This window comes from Osmia lignaria, chromosome 3 (assembly GCF_051020975.1).
Source record: "Osmia lignaria lignaria isolate PbOS001 chromosome 3, iyOsmLign1, whole genome shotgun sequence".
In the NCBI taxonomy this organism is placed as follows: domain Eukaryota; kingdom Metazoa; phylum Arthropoda; class Insecta; order Hymenoptera; family Megachilidae; genus Osmia; species Osmia lignaria.
Genome location: NC_135034.1, coordinates 6,788,513 through 6,810,033, shown reverse-complemented (window position 1 = coordinate 6,810,033; position 21,521 = coordinate 6,788,513). Strand labels below are relative to the sequence as shown.

General features: G+C 39.3%; 5 protein-coding genes across 12 annotated transcripts; 3 read left to right on the top strand and 2 right to left on the bottom strand.

The window, feature by feature from the left end:
• The first annotated feature begins 1,219 nt into the window (after positions 1-1,219).
• On the top strand, positions 1,220-11,900 carry LOC117605492 (uncharacterized). 4 transcript variants are annotated; one of them, XM_034326893.2, is made up of 7 exons: positions 2,244-3,203; positions 3,283-3,325; positions 4,026-4,250; positions 4,915-7,377; positions 7,498-9,165; positions 11,361-11,436; positions 11,835-11,900. In XM_034326893.2, the coding sequence occupies exons 1-5, from the start codon at positions 3,195-3,197 to the stop codon at positions 8,646-8,648; spliced, it is 3,891 nt and encodes a 1,296-aa protein (XP_034182784.2). In that variant the 5' UTR covers positions 2,244-3,194; the 3' UTR covers positions 8,649-9,165; positions 11,361-11,436; positions 11,835-11,900. The 4 variants fall into 4 exon arrangements, with proteins under 4 accessions (XP_034182783.2, XP_034182784.2, XP_034182782.2 ...); XM_034326891.2 differs by having other exon boundaries at positions 2,269-3,203; positions 4,915-8,690; positions 8,842-9,165; XM_034326892.2 differs by lacking the exon at positions 2,244-3,203 and adding an exon at positions 1,220-1,356 and having other exon boundaries at positions 4,915-9,165.
• Positions 11,901-13,258: 1,358 nt separating this feature from the next.
• On the bottom strand, positions 13,259-14,690 carry geminin (geminin DNA replication inhibitor). 2 transcript variants are annotated; one of them, XM_034326931.2, is made up of 5 exons: positions 14,435-14,690; positions 13,995-14,110; positions 13,797-13,921; positions 13,545-13,717; positions 13,259-13,468 (listed from the first exon to the last, which is right to left on the bottom strand). In XM_034326931.2, the coding sequence occupies exons 1-5, from the start codon at positions 14,486-14,488 to the stop codon at positions 13,409-13,411; spliced, it is 528 nt and encodes a 175-aa protein (XP_034182822.1). In that variant the 5' UTR covers positions 14,489-14,690; the 3' UTR covers positions 13,259-13,408. The 2 variants fall into 2 exon arrangements, with proteins under 2 accessions (XP_034182822.1, XP_034182823.1); XM_034326932.2 differs by having other exon boundaries at positions 13,995-14,077.
• A 52-nt stretch (positions 14,691-14,742) lies between these two features.
• On the top strand, positions 14,743-17,002 carry spt4 (Transcription elongation factor subunit spt4). Of its 3 annotated transcripts, none has more exons than XM_034326936.2 (5): positions 14,743-15,326; positions 15,400-15,506; positions 15,568-15,623; positions 16,277-16,405; positions 16,939-17,002. In XM_034326936.2, the coding sequence occupies exons 1-4, from the start codon at positions 15,258-15,260 to the stop codon at positions 16,393-16,395; spliced, it is 351 nt and encodes a 116-aa protein (XP_034182827.1). In that variant the 5' UTR covers positions 14,743-15,257; the 3' UTR covers positions 16,396-16,405; positions 16,939-17,002. The 3 variants fall into 3 exon arrangements, with proteins under 3 accessions (XP_034182827.1, XP_034182829.1, XP_034182826.1); XM_034326938.2 differs by having other exon boundaries at positions 16,532-17,002; XM_034326935.2 differs by having other exon boundaries at positions 16,277-17,002.
• LOC117605495 (uncharacterized) lies at positions 16,800-19,954 on the bottom strand. Its single transcript, XM_034326895.2, has 6 exons — positions 18,353-19,954; positions 17,909-18,281; positions 17,676-17,839; positions 17,466-17,607; positions 17,256-17,398; positions 16,800-17,170 (listed from the first exon to the last, which is right to left on the bottom strand). Exons 1-6 carry the CDS (start codon positions 19,496-19,498, stop codon positions 16,946-16,948), a joined length of 2,193 nt encoding a protein of 730 aa, XP_034182786.1. The 5' UTR covers positions 19,499-19,954; the 3' UTR covers positions 16,800-16,945.
• A 139-nt stretch (positions 19,955-20,093) lies between these two features.
• On the top strand, positions 20,094-21,217 carry mago (mago, exon junction complex subunit). Of its 2 annotated transcripts, none has more exons than XM_034326933.2 (2): positions 20,094-20,304; positions 20,376-21,217. In XM_034326933.2, the coding sequence occupies exon 2, from the start codon at positions 20,421-20,423 to the stop codon at positions 20,859-20,861; it is 441 nt and encodes a 146-aa protein (XP_034182824.1). In that variant the 5' UTR covers positions 20,094-20,304; positions 20,376-20,420; the 3' UTR covers positions 20,862-21,217. The 2 variants fall into 2 exon arrangements, with proteins under 2 accessions (XP_034182824.1, XP_034182825.1); XM_034326934.2 differs by having other exon boundaries at positions 20,096-20,238.
• The last annotated feature ends 304 nt before the right edge of the window (positions 21,218-21,521 follow it).

Genomic DNA, 21,521 nt, shown 5'->3' with positions numbered 1-21,521 from the left:
TAGGTAGCTAAGCTGAGTTACCAGCATCCAAGGATAATTATTGTGAAAGCCAGATGATCTAAAGGTACACCCGCGCTGTTAACATGGTGGTTCGAAGACAGCGCGAATACTAAGGCCTCCAGTAGGTTAACGGGTCTTCGAAAGTGATTTCCAGCATGACGGTAGAGGGGACAAGAGCCTCGAGAGGGGGACATGAAAGAGAAAGACGAGCGGGATTGATTCGAAGGAGACTTAAGGTGTTCTCGATCAGCTGAGTCAGGAAAAGGTAGCCCGAAGCGTAACATAGCTCTTCGACGTTTTATTTCGGCAGATCGGCCGAGATCGATGATCCCGGATGACTACACGAGACGTGACACGTGAGCGCGGATCGCGCGGCATGCTCGATGGCACGCGGGCGACTTCAACGCTTGCACTAACCATGACGTCGATCGCTCCTCCGGGTTTTTTCCTACTAAAACAAGACAGGGTTTGCAGGAAATTTGATCACGGTTCTATAAATTTTATATTAATTAAAGGTGTTGTAATTCAAGGTAGGAGCAAGGGAGAATGTCGGTAGATAAGGATTGCGATGATCAGGTATTGGTTACTAGAAGAGAAATATCGTTGGAAGATCAGTATTTAGTTCATTTTGTATCTTCTGTTTTAGAATCTCCTTATGATCTTGAAAGGACCAATTATACCTTAATCAAAATTAAACACAAAATGATTAATCAAAGATTAATCCAGTTACTCCAAGCGATAGAGGAGCAATGACGCCTCCAAGACCTTGATACTTGACCCAATTACCAAGCAAACATCCTCAAGTACATACATTACCATCTGCTCTTATCGAAGGTAACTCGTGAAACTACTCTCCTCGTCCGCATTCTCGCTTCGCAACACAAGAACCGCCTCGTCACAGGTACGTGCCGATCAATGCAGTTACTGGAACGTAAAATCCCGGATACGAGCTACCGCTTTTCCATTCATGTCGACCAGGTGTCAGTCCGGTGAGGCAGCGTTTTCGATCGTTGGACAGGACGGATCGTACGATAGCGGAAGCACCGCGTACACCGCATCCCGTGCAACGTACGCGATAGCAAGGTATGCGTCCAGGCTGGTACATAGTGGCGGCAATAACTTGGGACTATTTCAGGGCGGTCTAATTCGAGCCGGGTGACGGTAAGCTTTTAACGGTAGCGTCGCTACCATCACCACCAGCTACACCACCACCACCAGCATCACCACCACCACCTCCGACGGCAACGATAACCACCGGAACGACGAGTCTGGTGGCAGAGAGGCTGTTACTCGCTCAGTCTCCTGAGCGCGTAGGCTCCCAATACACCACCGATACTGCTCCTCTGACCCTTCAAGGTAAACCAATATCACTTTTACCTTCTCTATACATTTGTGAACGTTTATTACCATCGTGTGTTGTTCCTCGAGTGATTAGATAAGTGTCGACCAACGTAACCGTGGCTCTTTTGTCTGTCTCGAATACCTCGGACTTAAGGACGATTACCTTGCGAGCGTTGTAAGAGAAATTTCAAGAATTACAGAAGAGAGAGGATGAGATTAGCGTATCTAAATAGCAAGAGTTCACGCGGAAGAGAAATTCGTCATCGCATCGCTATCGGTTCTTCTGCACGCCCGACGATTGACTCGTTGGACGTACGCCCCGTTACGATTCATCGTTCACGTACGACGTCGCCAAAATCGGCCAACTTTCGGGGCAACAAATCCGAGGGACTTGGCATGCTTCCACCGGTAGCCGGTCGACTCGAAAAAGCTTGTATCGCGCGGCGTGTACGAGGACGGGAAGGTCGCGAAGCGTCGTCGTATTTCGGTAAAAAGCGTACCGGTCGAAGGCCGACGAAGGTGCTTTCTCGAGGGGGTATCGAGAGACGTCTACCACGGTGAAACTCGCACGGACCTATTTATAAAAGCGCGGCCTCGTGGACGCGAACACGCGCGCATACGCCGCGCTAATGCTTGCCTATCATGGTCGTCTCGCGTGCAAAGCAAACTGACCGGAACTTTCGCCCGCTTTCTCACCCTTCGTTCGGCTCTTCGTCGTCGCTAAGAATTCTGGCGTTGTTTGGAAAAAATCAAAATGTCAAAACGCGTTCACTGTCGTCTGAAACAATTAAACCAAGAAAAGATAATATAAAATTTATATTATCTATACAGCATTATATTGAAATGAAAAATTAATCGTATCTATTTCTACCACTCCAGTCCACGTGTGTAGATCCTCTTCAAAATGCTCTCTTTCTTTTTTTCTTTTTTTAATAGAACGTTGTTAAACAGATTGTTGCTATTTTAAGATATCGACGCGGCGCGGTCGTACATTTCACGAGCAATGATTTAAGCGTTTCTAAACGATCGAATAAAACTAGACAGACGGTTTGGAAAAACATACGGATTTGTTGTTCTTACGCGTTGATCGCGCGAAAGAAGTGAATGAGCGAAACGGGATTGCGCAACGTTTTCACGGAAACATTTATTATAGCTCGCAATACGACAACTGACTTTTGTTTGTTTATAACGGTTTCGAAGAAAAAAGATTGAAAAACGAAATAAAATTGAATTTTAATTGTAATTCGTCTAATGGACTACGCGGATGTTTATACGATATCGTATTTTTAATAGAGGACAGTATAAGAAAATAGAAGTTGGACAGAGACACGTTTTCTCATCAGAGGATTCTAAAAATATTCTATGCACGTTGATTGAAATTCGCGAAACTTACGGATACTAATTCTAATCGTAGCTCGCATAGAATCAACGGATGACTTCCTAATTTCTGTATCCGCGAAAACGGGTCAAAGTTATTTTCGCGCGAGGCCTGCCGTGTCCGAAACAGCCGCCAACGCTACTCCGCCATCGAGAAATGCATCAGGCTAGACCTAGAGTCAGTCATTTTACGGTCTCGACCTAAAGCTGGTGGTCACATGCGGTGCTTTCGCGGAAACGGAGAATCCCTTAGGTCTCGTCGTTCACTTAGGAACATCTTGAAACATTCCGCGTCAAACGAGCAAGTAAACGGACCGTTTTAATAGAAGTAGCTCAATGTCGTCTAAATAAGGATCGACGCGAAAAAACGGAAAAAATCAAAAAGAAAGTCATTATTTTCAATATGAAATTAGATTTAGAATTGAAATGTTAAAGTTTAAAAAAAGAAGAAAATAGAAAATTTAAATTTCAGGAATATGAAAGAGGTAGATTGAAAAGACAAAGAGCCATTCGTTCGTACTTATTATTACAAATTAATAAAAGAACAATGATTTTTTATTTTAGGCGCCCAGTCGTAGCAGAGGATCAAAAATGTCGGAGACGGAAGGTGAGGTCTTCTTTGCGAGACGGCGTCACGATGTTCTTTGAATATCTCTGGCCTAGGAATATTCGTAGATACAATAGATAACGAACGAGCGATACGTCGACGAGAAAAGCTAAGGGAATAGAGAACAATGTACGAAGGTGGTGGCGGTCTGACACCAATGTACGCGACTTCTTTTTCTAACCATCATTTAACGACACCTTTGTCTCTCATTTTTCAATTCTGTTTCGAGGAACGATCTGATTCTGTTTTGCACGTGGCTACTAAAACGCGTACACCTTGTATAAATCAAGTAACATCGTTGCTGAGTGTGCCATCAGAAAACCGACCTCTTATTTTTACACTAAACGATTCGATTCACTTTTCGTTCTTTGCACTATTCTTTATCATTTTGTTTCTGTACATTTCTGAATGGACGAGCCAGAGACTCAATCATCATCATCCTAATCGGGTAACATTGTTCTGTAAATTAAATCAACCCTTGAACGGTGGAGATGGATCATTGGTGACCTAAAAAGAAAAATGAAAGGTTTTAACAGATTTAGTTTTGTAGTTTATAATAACCCACAGTTCAAGGATTAACACGTTACAGTTCATTATTTCAAACTAATAATGTTTGAAATAAAATTACATACAATTGACTGCAGTGTTCTTTCCACCTGTTTCTCTGGTACATCTGTTGAATAGTTATAAATGTTTCCAGATATCCGAGCGATAGTAGACGGAAATGATTTCCACAGCATCGTCGAGGGAGAGAGCGGAAGATCCAGCTCGGTGGACTATTTAGACACCTACGAGGACATCCCTAAGGAAACTACAAAGGAATTCACCAAGACTAAAGAGCAAGATATTAAGAAGAAAGAGGAAACGTTCGCAGAGAACGAGAGAAAATCGATCGAACTAGAGAAGAAAGAAGCCACGCGACCAGGTTCGTGATGCAGAGTGTAATTCAAAGATCAATGGATCACCTGTCGCGCGAAACTATTCTGTAACATTAATCGAGAAACGTATTTCCCTTAGATTCTATGAAAAAATCAGTTTTTAAAACATACAAAAATCTAACAAAAGCGTTATTTCGAAAGATATAGATGTAAAAGATTTAAAGTCAGTCTGAAAATCACCAAACAACCTGTCTGCAAAATATAAATAAGATCAGGATAAAAAGAAACGAGCTATTCGTTATTCGTCGGTAAAGCAAACAAACAGAGGGAAATTGTGAAAAGCGAAAGGTGTACCATCGATCTTCGAATTAGCCGACACCAATCCGCATCGACCGTGTGACGTTCGCGCTGCTCGCTCGCTCGCGAGGCGTTGAACGAGCGACCGAAAATAAATCCCGCGGAGAATCCCGTGGCTTTTAAATAAAGCCAGCGCCGCGATTGCCGGTCAAGCCAGCAGCCTCCCTTTCAGCTCGCGAATACGCGTCATGCGTTCCACGCTCGTTCCTCTCCTCCGTTTCAACCGGCTGTACACTGTCTGGCGAGGACTACAGACGAAGAGACCTCCGCGTTGCGTGCGCTTCCTCGTGTCGTAGATCGGACTTGTTCGGGTCGTCTGGGTTCAACCATCGTCTCGTGTCATTTCTTTTTCAGCGTGTTCGAGCATAGAACCGGCGGCGAACGAAAACAACAAATCCGTTGGACGGGAAGTGAGGACAGGTAGCACCGATGGACGTAACGAGAACCTGCCAGCCGGTGAGTGGAATTCATTGCCGCTACTGGTAGAGAGTCTTCGTGCGGCCCTCGAACTCTCCCTAGGGAGCCGTCGCGACGACGAGACGTCCGCGTTGCCCGAGGATTCCGGCATCGACTCTGAGGAGGACTTCCGTATACGTGGCTCGATGGAACAAGCGCTGGGTGGTAACAGCAAAGAGCCAGAGCTTAAGAAGGACTTGAAGTTCCTCGAGGATCTCTTATTGTCCGACATAGAGACCGCTTTGTCGCGTCTCAGAGAAACTTTAGAAAGAATCGACGTGGCTGCTTTAGCTAGACACGGTGCGGCTTCTGATCCTACCAGCAAGATACAACTGCTGCGTCTGGTGTCCAGTTTGTTATCCAGACTGCAAGTGCCCGAAGAAGTACCGGAGAAGGTTACGGTTTTACCATCTACCTCGTTGAGTCGCAGACGTCGAGGGACCAGGCACACGATAGGAGTCTCCACCGAGGAATTAGCTCGCGCGAGGAAGTGGTTGGAGGAAGAAAGGAACGGTTACCAACGAGACGATGTGTTGACAATCGCGAGGGAACAGAAAGACTTAACGTCCCCTTGTAACGTGGCTGTGAAATCAGAGGAGATCCGCGACAAGTGTATCAAAGACGCCATCAATCAGCGTCAATTGTTAGAGGACAAAAATAAGGAGATCAGAGATAATTGTGCGTATCGTGGGATCCAACAGCTGGAGACTGGGAACGATAAGGTTACAGGAGAGTCTGATATGTACCAAGCTTCGTACAGGACAAACGGTAATTATAAAGAGAACGAGAATAACAGCGAGGATAACGAGGAGAGGTCTCGAGTGAGCAAACTAGCCGCTGCGCTCAGGCAACGCGCCGAGTTGGCTACTTCCGGTGTTGGTAAGTACGGGAATAATAAATTCATTGCGAAGAAATCGAAGATCAAGCGTGCGAATACTATAGACATACCGAGTTATTTGAAGCTTCAAGAGAGTCTCGGTCACGAAAGCACCGGTTGCGTTTCCCTCCGGAGGCCCATCAACGTGGGCGACAAAGTCTCCTTCAATTCCATCAACGCTATCGTGCCTACTTTCCAACCGAAAACGGAGAACGACAGAAAATTTCTGGCTCTGATAAATAAGAACAACGAGGCTCCATCGAGCACGCCTGTGGTTCCTTTCAAAATCAATGGGAAAACAATGGATATGTCGTCGTTGACTAACGAGAACTGGAACAGCAGGTTCTCCAACATCAAAACGAGCTTCGATAAATCAGCTATGCCCGAAGACAAAGGAAACAAGATGTCTCTTAAGACTCGTGCGAATAAAATGTTTCCAGGTGCGTCTGAAATGTGTTCCGACTCAAATTCAAATTACAGCGTCCCTAAGACAGACTCTACGATCGGTTTTCGACACGCTCCATCGTCCCCTTTCCGGAAAATCGAGAAACCGTCTTCGGTGTCCCCGTCGAAGGTGCCCCCGGCTTATCACCGGCCAAAGAACGCTCCAGTTCCGACGAATACATTGAAAGAGAAAGCCAGAATGATGTTCGACCGAGAAAGCGCACAACCGTCTTCGAGATCTACCAGAGCGGAAGTGGATTCTCAGGAGAAGCATGGATTTCCTCGTCCACCATGGCTGGATCATGAAAACAGAGCAAACGGTACGGTCACGGAGAATGGAAAGTTAGATTATCGTTCTTTTTGCAAGCAGTTCGCTCCGTTTGTTGGCAAATCTTCGTCAACCGACTCAAAGAAGATGGAACAACGCGAGAAGATTCCTGGAGTGGTGGACGGTAAGATTTCCTTCAAAATCCCAGAGAAACACGTACAAGTTCATCGATATTCACCGAAGCGTAGGGAGTCGAAAGAGAAGTTCGAACCGATAAGAGGTGCCATGGTAAAACTTGAAGAGCGTGGACGCGAAGAGATGGAACGATCCAAGACGAAGAATTTCACGGATACCACATTGCGTGGCAGTTCTTCGGTAGCTGTGCAGACTGGAATAAACGACGAGCACCAGGACGAGGGACGTTCTTTCCGAGTGGTGCCAAGGATCTCCAAAGGTACGAACTTGGTCTATAACAACGTTTCCGTCCAGACTTCAGGAGACTTGGAAAGGCCTAAGATATCGGTCAGTGACACCGAGACTGGGAAGCAATGGAAACCTGGTCACTATGAACACTCTGACTCAGATCAGACCTACGAGGATCGTCAAAGATTCATTTTAGATCATAATCAAAATTACCACACTCTGTCCAGTGACTCTGAGATCAATGGCCCGATGATGTCTGGCAACGTGCGTCAGGTTGCAGGTGAACAGATCCTCGCGGACCCAGTGCCCTTCCAAGATTACCAGAAACCAACTGAAGATCCTGAGACCCGTGAGTACCCATCCTCCTTCGTCTCTCCTAATTTATACGACTACAATCAACCAGACGACGCTCTGGACGCGCATGATCAAAAGGCAACAGACTGGCCTAACGAAGCTTCCACTTTCCCAGACGACGAAAACATTCAGAACCAGGATATCAGCCCTGAAGTGGGAATCGTGACGAGATACACCTGCGCTATAGCTACAGTCGCATCCTCTGTGGACAGTCCCGAGCCTCGTTCCGAGGAAGTGGCGGTAGATACATCCTCGTCACCGTCTCCTTCACAGTGGTCCTGCTCCAGATCCAGACCACCTACCAACGAGAACACCACGCCCGAAGACGAGATTCGTCGGCACAACTTGTTGCAGCAGAGTCTCGTTCGTCGACTGCAGAACGAAGTGACATCCTTGAACGAGCCACCAGCTCGTTATCAGACCTCGAGTTACGCTCAGCATTTGACAGTGAATCAATCTAAGAGCTTTAATCATCCTGCAGGTCAGATTCATCAACGAAGCTTCGACCAACCAGCGAACTTTGATCAACCTGCTGGCTCTCAAGGAGCAAACAGATACGGTAAATTCCTAGCGCCTGTTCCTCAGAAGAAGCCAGAACCTCCTGCAACGCATTCACCGGCTCCAATGACCGTGAACAGAGTGATTGCTCTCAGGGAAGCCTACGAGCAGACACCCAACAGCACCCAACCGAAACCTCTTCAGAAAGAACGCTCTCCGATACCAAACGGTGCGACTCACATCGACTCCAGCGACGAGTATCTAGTCTCTTGTGCTACTAAACCATCAAGATCCATCGTCCTCTCGAAATCAGAGTCCTGGCACCAGTTAGCCTTATCTAACAGTCAGTCTCGCGCGACTAGGACGAACGTTCAAGCGTCGGTCTCTACGTTCTCTCACGCTGCTCATCCTAAACCACCGAAACCGAGGTCGCCATCCTCTCAGAAATTGAGATCCAAGCAATTCGAAGCTTCCTCCATGGCGGACAGCGTGAAGAAGATGGAGGATAAAATCAGGCAGTACTTCGATCAGCCAGACCCTGTGGAACATAGAGATACTTTGAGAAACAGACGTTCACCGAGATTAGCGAACAAAGGAATGGTTGGACTGTCCCGCAGTCGCACCATGCCTGGATTGTCCGATGAAAAGCTACGTCTATCGATCCCGGCTACTCAACAGGCTCCTCTGTTGAACGTTAACACCGCGGACGTTGATAAAGTGTTCGACGACCTGTTCGAGGAAGCCACGAGGACCGACAGCCAGTGCTGATCGAACTGGATGCTTCTTCGTCTACGCGTTACACTCGACACGGTGCGTAATCAGGAAATTCGTCGTGTCGAGTTTCTTTGGCTGAGACTGATTCCAGGCCAGGTTGCTGAAAGACTGTTCGAATAATTTCTCGTCGCTGATCACTGTGTCCTGACGGTTCGACGGTACCACGTTTTTCTTTTCTTTATCATAGCATTATCGTCTGCATGGAGTGGAAAGAACGACGAGAGAAACAACCAAGGAAGATCAATCGAAGAATCGCCGTTGCGACAGACTCGGAAGATCTGAGAATCTCTTTGGAAGATATCGTTCATCGAGGAGACAAGACTGAATTGTTGCCCGCGTTTCAGCGCCAACGGGGCGGACAGATACGCCCTGCGTGCGCTTTGTTTGTTTCTTGTTATTTTCACATTCTGTTTTCTTTAATAAGCCACTCGAGTCGCGCTGTTGCGAACACGTTTCGCGGGACGGACGTTCAGAGTCGCTAAGAAGGTCGTGCCAAAGCCCGAATAAAGCAGTGAGTCACAGCCCTTCTTTGTTAATCCTTTTTTTTTTCTTTTTGCCGCGCAGTAGCGTTTTAGCTTGCACCAGCCAGAGACTGTGCACGAAGTTTGAACATAGCATATACATATAGATATATTAGAGAACATGTTAGGCGCAATAGAATTTCACGAGGGACGTTGTCCAAGTTGTCGTCGCCTGAGACCTTTATAGAAGTATGATTCGTTTATTCTCTTCGTAGCCATCCAGAAATAGGTGAATAAACCTTAGAAGCTTACTCTGTTCGTCTATAGAATGAACGAGGATCGTGTAAACGTTTATCTAACAATGCTTTCTTTACTGGAATTCTAAACAGTATGCAGTATGTTTTCTAAACGCAAGGGGTATCTGTAACTACAGTAGCCTCTCGTTATATTGCCGCTGATAGAGCGAAGCTCGAATCATCCCCGTGGCAATATAATTAGCGTCTACTGTCTATCCATTTTATTTTTTTATTAATACAATTTTTGGGGAGGTGAAGATTAGACTTGGACAATGTTGATCGTTGAACAGACTACACTGCACACAATTTTATATAAAATAAAAAGAATAGTACGACGCTTGGATTCTTGGCGGAAACGAGCTGATTTCCTGCGTGCCGCGTTAACAGACCGCAGAATAATCGAAAGGATGTTGCTCCTGCGACACGAGAACGATCTTAAATCCGCTCTATTAACAGCTCGCGAGCCGACATGCTTTCCTCTCTCACCTACTAATCTAACCGGTTCCATTCGTTCACGAGGAAACGATCTTTCTACACGAAATTAAATCGACTACCAAGCTACCAATACATGGAATATAATCTTAACCCTTTCGCTACGGAGGACTTGCTCGTGCATGCGCTGTCCCGGTACGGGGCAATCTTAACGCGGACGCGCTTAAAAAATAAAAATAACAAAATAATAATCTGGTAATATAAAGTAAAATAGAAATTAAATATAGAAATAACAATGTAAATAATATTCTGCTCTATCAAAGTTTAAAATGAATGCGAAATTCACCGTCTAATGGGACGGGTGACTGAAGTCATTAGTAGCGAAAGGGTTAAAGAATTATAAATGTAAAAAAAGATTCGCAAATGGGCTGATTAAAGAAACGATTCTGAAAGAACTGACGAATGATTCTTCGATCGACGAAGAAGCAATTCGTCCTCTATCGACGCAAAAATAGCGACTCGTACACGTGAATTTATTTGGAGATTGTAAACAACCGGAACACGCGCCAGCCAAGTTTCCAAGTCTTTATCCAATGAGCTGAATCTCCTAGCGTTTTCGATTGTCGAACGAATGTATTTTTTTAACACTTTGAACCAGTTCTCCATATATGGGTGACGCTTGAATTTCAATAAGAATCCATCACTAATATTATTAGAAATTCTTTGTCGTATAGAGATACTTGAAATCATGGATAAAAATATAATGAAAATCAAAGATAATATACATAAGATTTGTGAAAACAAATTTAGCGTGGCAGTCAAAGTGTTAAATAACTTTCGTTCGAAAATATGAAGGAAATGTTAAAACAAACGGACCGAGTTAGAATTTAAAAATATTTCCGCTGTTCTGATCGTGAAAAATTGTCACTGCGCGCGTACACATACCTTCATTTAAAAAAAAAAGAGCATTCAATCTTTTCATCTACGTTATATTATCAACATCTGTTTAATTTCATGAAAGAAAGATTAAACGCTCTTCTTAGAAAATCGATAGAATATAACACTTGAATTTAGAACTTTAGTTTTAGATCCAGCTCCACGTGTTTCTTGTTGTTGAAGCGATTTCGTCATCACCTTGTTGCGGCTTGGATCACCAGGGCGAAGGATAATTTTATAATACGAGATTCAGATCGCGATTATAAACGATTTGTAACGCTGAAAATCTCTTCACTTTGATTTTCCTTCCGAAGGAGGAACTCGTCCGGTGATCCAGAGACGTCGACGAGGCTGAAGAACGAAAATGATTTCTTTTCTTTTCTTTTTCTTTTGTTGAACTTTGCTAAGATCCTCCTAATAATCTTCTCACATGCGCAACAATTTTATTGACAAACTAGATAGAGAAGATTAACATTGACAAAAATGACAGAATGCGTTTCGATGGTGAACCTTTTAACGTTTGCAATACGTTCTTTCATTTATCGCTTGTCTGTACAGATGGTTCCGTTCCGTTTTTTCAGCACGCAAGAAGCCGCAATCGCCGTTTGCCAAGTTTCGCGAACTCGACAGACAAAATAGCGCCGCCTCGTCACCCAGGTAATCCAGAGAACCTTTTTACAACCGTTGTTTATTTATATAATAGTATTTTAAGACGCTTTTTTTCTATTACTGTACTTTGAACTTTTGCAGAGGAAACATTTAGAACTGGTTCAAAGTGTCTTCATTGTTTCATGACTCAGAAAGCTTATTTAGTGATCCACTAAAAGTTCAGGAGTTAATTAAAATTTCTATAATGATTGTTTAGATGGATCAAAACAACTCCAACTTAAACCTTCAACTAATCATTTCATTAAATTTTTCTGAAATTCTATTTCCATAAATTGTCTGCCAGATTACCAAAGTTCTAAACATCTAACTGTAATTGATAACATAAACAGAAATGATATTTGTTGAATGTTCAATAAAATTTAAAGGCTGCTTTCCTCTATATTTAGTCCTGTAAAGTCACCGGCAACAGAATTTCGATTCAAGTTTACCGAGCCAGCAGTGCGGGACAACGCGGCGCAAATAAAAGAGCGGCTGTTGGCGTGGTGCCGTTCTAAGACCAAAGAGTACGAGGTAAATCCGTTTAATAAATGGAGTTACTCGCGTTTTATTTACGGAAACGCAAAGAATAATCGCATTTTGAAATATCGCGAAATAGCTCTGATGGACCATCGTTTCCGTTACAGAATGTGCAGCTGGATAATTTCTCGACCAGCTGGAACAACGGTTTGGCATTCTGCGCTTTGCTTCATCATTTCAGACCAGACGCTTTCGACTATCATTCGCTACGACCGGAGAACCGCAGGATGAACTTCGAACTGGCGTTTACAAAAGCCGAGTATTAATGATACTTTAAACTTTCAATAGGCTCTGAGCTGCTAGAACAGAAAGAATCAAAGTTGATTAGATTATCTGAAAGCGTAACGCTAAAACTAAATTTTTCTTCAATTAATCTGATCAACTATTTACAGACTTTTTCTCTCTCTTATTATCAATATGGTAGATCGTTTAGTAATGAAATATTTCTACAGTGAACTCGCCGGGATCGCACCTTTACTCGATGTCGAGGACATGGTGATGATGCGCCGACCAGATTGGAAGTGCGTCTTCACCTACGTGCAGTCCATCTATCGCCGCTTCAAAGACGAAGATTAAGGACTGGCTTCGACGCTTCTCGACGGCGTTCTGCAGTGCAAGCCCGACGTTCACCGCTTCTCACGATTCGTGAGACGGTCCGCTATTCGTTCGATTGATCGTCAAGGAAACAGTATACTTCTCCAATTAAACGGGACGAGAAAGATGAGAACTGTCGAGGGCAATCCTCGGCCAAGATGAACCCAAATGGTTCGCTTTTGTGCAACCAGCATTCAGCAACGCATGCAGCAACATTTTTCTACGCACCGTTTTCCTGGCAGCCTTCCGATAAACTTTACGCCGAATGATGATGATAAAGATTACGGCTTCCTCGAACAAGTAGTACCTATGGCTGGTGTATTAACTAAACCATAGTCAAACGTTGCCAAAACTCTGATGAATAGCGTTGGTGTTTCCGATGGAATTCAAGGTCTTTTATGCCAAAGATTTGTGAAATAAATACGTGATCTTAGCGACTTCGTTAGTACCGTTCTTTCTCGTCGTAGAGCCGACCGGTGTGAAGATTTAATTGATCAATTTTAATAGGGTTTACACTCGGTGCTGGAATATAAAAAAATGAAGATTACCGTGAATTCTAGAAAATTAATTTATTAATTATAATGAAAGTTATATATATATTTATATCATTATAAGTAGTATCCTATGAGGTGAACATGATCGTAGTCGCAGTTATAATCTTATTCAAATAACTGGTAAATTATGAACGATTCTTTCGTGAATACATAACTAAAATTAACCCTAACTATATAAAAACTTTTTTTTTTTACTCAGACTCTCTTTTTTGTCATATAAATCTCCAATATGGAGATGTTTATTTTTATGTTTGAATCATAAGGCACTGGTTGAAAGTTAATTACAAAACACTGAATTAAAGTGTACTATCATCCAGAGAATTATTTATATCATTTCTGTCTTCTCCAAGCATTTCCTGAAACACAGAGATCACGTTTAATTATACGAGAGTAATTTCAACAATTAAGATTTAGAATTGCTTTTAATAATACCTGTAGAACTTCGATTAGTGCTCGCGATTCGTCCAACATTTCTTTATATACGCGATTCTCTTCCTGCAGTTTTTCAACGCGATCATTTAATTCTCTGTTGTCTTCTAAAGCGTCTTCCAGCGCTATTCGTCGTCTTTCAGCTAATACTTCCCAATAATTTTCGCTAGGTCCGGCTATCGACGAATAGCAAAATACATTTGTAACTTGATAATTATTTAACTACTTATGTTTCTATGGTAAAAAGAATTATACCTTCAGAAGTGAGATCTTCAACCTCGATTTTAATCTTTCCACCTCTAGGGGTCTGAACAGCTTTATCCTTAAAAGTTACCTTCTTACGTTTTGTGGGCTCAGTTTTTGGTTTCTCTTTCACTTCGCTGAAACATAGGATTTAGCTTAAACCTTATATTCAGGATGCAAGTAAATTACAAGGCTTGCTTGTTCGCTTACTTTTTATTTGCATCTTTCACTGGCAGAGCGGATCTAAGCATTCTCCCTCCACCAACTAAATTTTCTTTGTCCGTGGCTGATGGCTGCAAAACGTGCAAAGACTTTCTGACCTTATCCTGTTTCAATAAAAGATAAAAATATATGATCTAACGTGAAGCTCAAGCATGCATTTATACTGCGTAAAGTTAGAAGCTGAATGAAAATATGAATTGAAAAAGTTAAATGGAATAAATTAATATGCAGTATGCAAGCATTAAATAATGAAAAGTTTCTAATACAATCATGAGATCAGAAATAAGGACAAATAAAATCCTTTTCAAATCACAGTGGTTTGCATTTTTGAAGATGTACAAATTGTTATACAATCAAGGTGCAAATGATAATCCCTACTCTTTTGTTCATTTTAATTAAAATAATAAAAAACCATGTTAATTACTAACCTCAGAAGCAGCAGTTTTGGCGGCAGAAACTTTCGTACCACCTCCAGGTTTCATGATAGCGGCCGTTACAGACGCGAGTCAATAAAATTGTTTAAAGAAATTAATACTTAATGATATTTATGCATAAAATACTAAAATAGCGTTCTGTTAGTTCTATTTTAAAACTATATGGTTATTGTAATAAATATTCACGTATTTTTTATACACAAATTCAGATGAGACACCGTCATCCCAATCGTGCAACGAACGCTGGTAACGAATAGTGTAGTACTTTCCCGCGTTTAATGCATCAAGCTCCAAAACATTCGTTTTAAATAGTTACAAGCTTTGAATTATAATTTCTATGAAAATTTATATAAACAGGCACATAAAAAAGTCTTAGTCTTATTAAAAGGTACAAGAAAGACCAGTCTCTATAAATATATTAATTAAAATTAAGTTTCAAGAAAATAGAAAATTGGAAAACTTCAATTCCGCAAAGAAATCTTCATAAAGATTCTTCATAAGAATTCTGCTTTAAGTAAATGTATATATGTATACCGCAGTTCACCAGAGTCCATAACTGCGAAAAGACCAGTTTTCGTTCTTAGCGCATCTCCAGTACGCATCTTCGCCCTGATTGGCGATACTCCCCATCTCCCCCACCATTTCCCAATCTGCGCGTCGCAGTTATGGACTCTGGTGAACTGCGGTATAGTAGACAATGTGATGTGTGTTTAGCCTGTACATACGCAATTTATAATAACTTTTACGTTCAAAACAAAGTTAAATATTATATATTTCTTAATAAATTGAAAGATAATTATAACGCTTAATTCTAATTATGTCAATGGAAACAGTTCCCAAAGATTTACGTGGATTAAGAGCGTGTTTAGTATGTTCATTGGTTAAGGTATATTTTTTCATAATTTTAATCATAATTTTTACATAAACTTATGTAATTAAAATTTTTGATGTTATTTCAGACATTTGATCAGTTTGAATTCGATGGTTGCGACAATTGTGATGAATTTTTACGTATGAAAAATAATAAAGACAATGTTTTTGACTGCACAAGCTCTAACTTCGATGGGTAAGTCATTTAAGCAAGTTAAGTTTTGAAATCAACTTTATAAAGTTCAATTGGTTTTCAGTATGATCGCTGCAATGAGCCCTGAAGATAGCTGGGTTTGCAAATGGCAGAGAATAAGTAAGTAGTATCTGTACTAAATAACTTAGGATTCAGCAAGAGAAATATTGTTATTTTATTCTTGTACATCTTTACAAAATTATAACAGTTACATTATTTCATAGTAAATCATAATATAAATTGTTGTCCTTTGTTCTACATTACTTTAATTTTATAGTATTTACCCAACTACCTAATAATAAATTAATCCTTTCTTTTTCTATGCTCTTACTTTTGGCAGTGCAAATGACAATAATCTAAATCATTTTTTGCATTATATTTGTAAATATATTGAAAGGCAGCATTTTGTACAAGTTTTAAAGCCAATAATTTGATACAAACAATGCAACTAATACAAATTAATGCGGTAAATACATTTCTAATTTAAGAAGATTGCATTTGAGATTCTTAATTTTAAGTATTATACATTTATACAGAATTGTTTACTAGTAATGCATGACACTATCTATGTATAATTATTAAGGAACATGCTCATGTGCGTACATAAGATTATATTTTAAGATTTCATTAATTTCACGTATTTGTATTAATTTTTACATATTGTTTTTCATTATCTTATAATTTCCTTTTTAAACTAAGTCGAAGTAATGGACAGAAATTGCTAATTATAAATATTTGTTATAACTGAGATTCGATTATTCTTTTTTTTTCAGATCGTTTCTGTAAAGGCGTATACGCAATATCGGTATCAGGTAGATTACCAGCAGGTGTTATAAGAGAGATGAAAAGCAGAGGAATAGTGTATAGACCGCGCGATACAAGTCAACGATAATTTTCAACTTGTAAGATCACTATCATATTCTATTGTTATATTTAATAGAATAATTTTTTCATTTTTTGCACTAAAAGTTTTATAAGATCATCTCGAAAATATTAATTCAATTTGATTGATATGAACTTTTGTTTAGGTTTCAGAATTTTCCTGTATTCCTTCAACCTATTTGACTATGTTTAAAATTTTTCTGACATTTCCTCGCGACTTTACTCTCTCCCTATTTCAAAAGATTACAGTATATTAATATCCTCTTCTAATATTTTGTAAGTGTTTGTACAGATTTTTAAATGGACTAGTTTGTAATATCTTGAAAACTTTTGAATTTAAAGCATATGTACATCTCGTGTCGAACCCATTCTCTCTTATCATACACATGTTCCATTAACATTATGTACTGAATATTAAAAAAAAAATGTTAACGTTTGATTTTCTAATGACTGAAATACAAAATTAGTCTTCTTTCTTTCCTACAGATCATTGCAGAATAAGTTAATGTGTGTACATAAAAGTTTACGAACATAAATTTCTTCTTTTATGCAGATTAATATCAAATATGACTGTTACCTGGACATACGTTTGAATGCGAATAAAAAGATGGATGCCGCATCACTGGCAACTGACTGTTTACACAATTAAGCCATAGATTTGCACAAGTAACATGATAATTATTTTCATTATAAACTACCCCGCCACTAGTAATAATCGTTAAACAAAGTGAACAACAAATGGCTTCTCCTTGATGTAAAGGCCAAGCTGGTAATTCCGTAACTATCTGTAAATGTATTATATATTTATAAATTTATATTAAGGATTTAAGTTAATAAGATATAAAAAGTTGTAATAGTGGTGTATCTTACTGGTATGTTTGCATAAAATGGTTCCATTTCTGCCCAAATTCGATCGATATCCATTAGCAGCTCATCGAAACCTATTATATTGATGTCCATTTCTTTGTACGAAAAATTAACGCGTCTACACACAGCCGCGACTTCGGCTAAATCTGAAAATAGTAGTGTCTTTTAAAATACTATAAGGAACAGAATTGAGAACTTGTAGTATTTGCTTACTGCAAAGGAAATTATATCCCTGGGCTGAATTTAATACTTCATTAAGTACAATTTCTGAACTGATATTTGTAAATATATTAGCAGCTACTTGCAATAATAGTACACAGCTTTCCATGTATTGCTTCCATTCCCAATATTCTGCCTGTAAAATTGAAACTGTCTATAGCAAGTATATTCTAATGTTTTATGTACAAAGAAATGTGAAATAACCTGATGTGTAGTATCTACTATTAGCTCATCTTCTGTATTCGAAGGTAAGAAAGACTTAAGATCTAAACTAGGCACAGATCCTGATCGGGTTAATGCATTTGATGCACTATTCATGAATTCTATACTATTAATTGATATGGCATCTTCCTTCTGCAAAGCTTTACCTTCAATTGAAACACCATTGTTACATATAATACAAAGATAAATAGAATAAATAATACCATATTAGTTACCCATTTCTAACGAACGTTCTTCTACAGTATCTTCAAGTTTAAGATTGTCAAATGATTCAGAAATTTCCGGCATGAGATTGAAATCTGCAGTGTTTGCGTTATTGTTATTAGATTTCAAATCAAAATCTGTAAAAATATCGGCAAAACTGTTGGTATCTAAAGCATTTCTGGCAGAAGTATTGGTAGCAGGCTGCTCTGCAGATACAAATTCTCCAAATTCGTCGAGCGATTGATTGTTACAACTTGCATTTCCATCTGGTTCTGTAGTTACATTCGTTTCCGGAACCAGTGCACGCAAGGCACTATATTTATCTTCAACAAGTTGAAGACTCATAAGATCCTGATGAGAAATTTCCAATATTCTTGCCGGAACCTAATTATTATAAAAGGTAAATTTATACAAATGACATCCTTTACAAGCATCGCTATTAAATATAATATTACCTTTTCTATGCATTCTAGCTTGTTTGCGACGTCTTTATCGTTACTTAAATATATAACTTCTGTGTTTGTATGATCTCTTACGCGTTCACTATGGTCCTTGGGTGGATCATTGTTCCTTATCACTGTATCCTTAAGTATTACTGTTTTAGACTGATTCTTTATTGTACACTTTGGAAATAATTCTGTTAAACATTCTAGCGGTGGTTGATCTTTATTCTGAGATACTGTATGCAAAGATGGTGGTGTGATACGCGATTGAACAGTGCCGTGAGCAGATTTAGTATTTATATTATTTTTCTTTGACTTCTCCAGGGGTTTCTTAACGCCTAAATTATGATTAGCCAATCTGCTGCCAATAGCCGAGCCTTGTTTTGTGTCCCATATTGGAATGTTAGGAGTATTTGGAATTGGAGCGCTTTGAAAATCCGAGAAATCATCGCAAGGATCGGTCGCTGTTGAGTATTTAGAATCTAAATGAGAAGAAGATATTTGTTTACCATCCTTCGATACGTTATTTGAATCCCATATCGCGGTAGAAGAGGCATACGATTTATTATCGAAACATGAAACTTTTCCAGGTACAGTGTTTATCATTTGCACATTTAAATCTGAAGATATGATTCCATGTTGATGCAGTTTAGCTTTGTTCTTAATCTCTGAAGAATACTTTCCATCCGAGTCTATAAAACCCACCTCTGTGTTGTCATTGAGAGTTTGAAATTTAGTTGCAGAATTTAATTGCGTCATAGGCTGCAAGTTCATTAAACATTCAATGTTTAGATATGGAGTAGGTGGAAATGGAAGCAGATGCAATATGTCTAAACTATTAAACGTATAAGAAGCCTGTGCTGCTGCAACAAGAGCAAGAACGATATATAACTCTTGCTCCGTAAGCTGTCCGGCGTATTTTTGATTTGCCAAGTTCCATATATGTCCAAGAACTTCTGTGGGAAGCTGACTAGTGAGCAATAAAGGAAAGACTTTATTGGTATCTACAAGTAACTCTGTTTGCATTCCATTGGATCTAACTTTGTCTTCTCTTACTGCTTCCCATACCATCTTATAGATCGGTGGTAATGTAGTGGAATTAGTCCACAGCCAAGTTGGCAATTGATTCAGTCTTTTATCCATATGAGTTTTGTTCATTGTTAATCAACACCTTGGCTGAGCTTTTGCTATGACGAGCTTAATTTACGTAAACTCGTCGAGTAAAATAATTTCATCCTTTAGTTTACTACCCTGGTACATACATCAAAGTGATTGCTAGAAAAATTTCACTTATTCACGAGATACCTTTAACATTCGCACATGTCACTTGCATTGTATTTGTCGTTAGAGGTTCTCATTGTGGAAAATGTAAGAAAAATAATGGGCTACTTTGAGTATTCGATGTGATTACAATTATTAATTCGAGATCAAGTCAGATAATTGCGTGGCACAAAACTTTGACAATTCAGGTGTCACCGGATTACCACTGAATAACGTCTTATTATCGAAGGCCGATTCGAAGACAACGACGGAGTGTATTCAAATTTTGGATTTAAGGTGCTTTACAGAGTAAAAAATTGTCGAACGTTACATTTATTTTCAGTATTAGAATCATGGAAAACATCAAGTACATAAAATATTTGATGTATCTTAGATCAGAATACGTTTCATGAAATTTTTAGTGGTTGTATAAGCTTAAAAATGACAATTGTAATAACTATGAAAACGGAAGTATTCACGTCATATACATAATAAACCTACATAAGAATCGCCTTAATGCGCGGCCATCACCAATGTTTGGGACACTCGTAACGCTAAAAAGTGTTTATATATTGTCGTTTATGAATAATTCTGCATTTCTATATTACTTAGCAGTTTATTAAAATTGTAACAGAAACGTAAGTGTTACTGATTTCGTCACTAACTTTATATAAAAACCGACAATAAGAAAAAGAAATATTCCAGTAAGTAACTTAACCTCTACTTTGAGCGTCCTCAATATTTTGAAATAGAAATTGAAGGTTTATCATTTTAGGTGACTCTTTGATCATCGGATTAAGTTTTAAAGTATATCTTTACGATGTCAACGGATTTCTATATACGATATTACGTTGGTCATAAAGGAAAGTTCGGTCATGAATTTCTTGAATTCGAATTCAGGCCAGACGGTAAATTACGATATGCGAATAATTCGAATTACAAGAACGATACAATGATTCGAAAAGAAGCGTACGTACATCAGTGTGTTATGGAGGAATTGAAACGAATCATTCAAGACTCGGAAATCATGCAGGAAGATGATTCTTTGTGGCCGCAACCTGACCGCGTCGGGCGACAGGAATTAGAAATAGTAATTGGAGATGAACACATATCGTTTACAACTTCAAAAACTGGTTCTTTGTTAGATGTAAATCAATCACGCGATCCAGAAGGACTAAGATGCTTCTATTACCTTGTACAAGATCTTAAGTGTTTAGTATTTTCTCTAATAGGACTTCATTTTAAGATTAAGCCTATATAAATGCATACAATTCCTCTATCATCTACTTCAGGTTTAAATAAATGTAATGTATTTGACTAAGGAAATATATGACGGTTTTTAATTATTTCAGTACCTTTTTTTTTAAATTATCTATAACATCAAGGTTTAGCAACATAAACATATGAAATCACATATAACAATAGTTGTGCTAGAATCTGATTCATACTTCTCTATTGTATGACTTTGTATGAGTTGTGTGAGAAAAATCTGTCCATAATGTATATTGTAATAAAAATATATTTGTAAATGATAGAAAGTAACTATAAATATTGTAAGCATTTAACATTATGCATCAATATTAAATAATAATTCCAGTTAACGCAGAAAAGACTATTGTAAGTAATAAAAGGGAATTTGGTGTAAGTATGTCATCATAGGTTATAATTTCCTAACCTCTATCTGTTTATCGTAACAGTAAATTACTATTTGTTTCAGAAATAAAATGTCTTTGCAAGATGATAAATCAACAAATGATGACAGACATAATGGCAGAGTTGTAACAGATTCTGTACATTCTAGATTTCGAACAACAGAAGTATATTGTGATATTTGCAATATGAATGTCAGTGGAAATCACTCTGCTATAAGTAAACATTTTAATAATTCTCATCCCTCTGAAGAATATTGCTGCTATTGTAA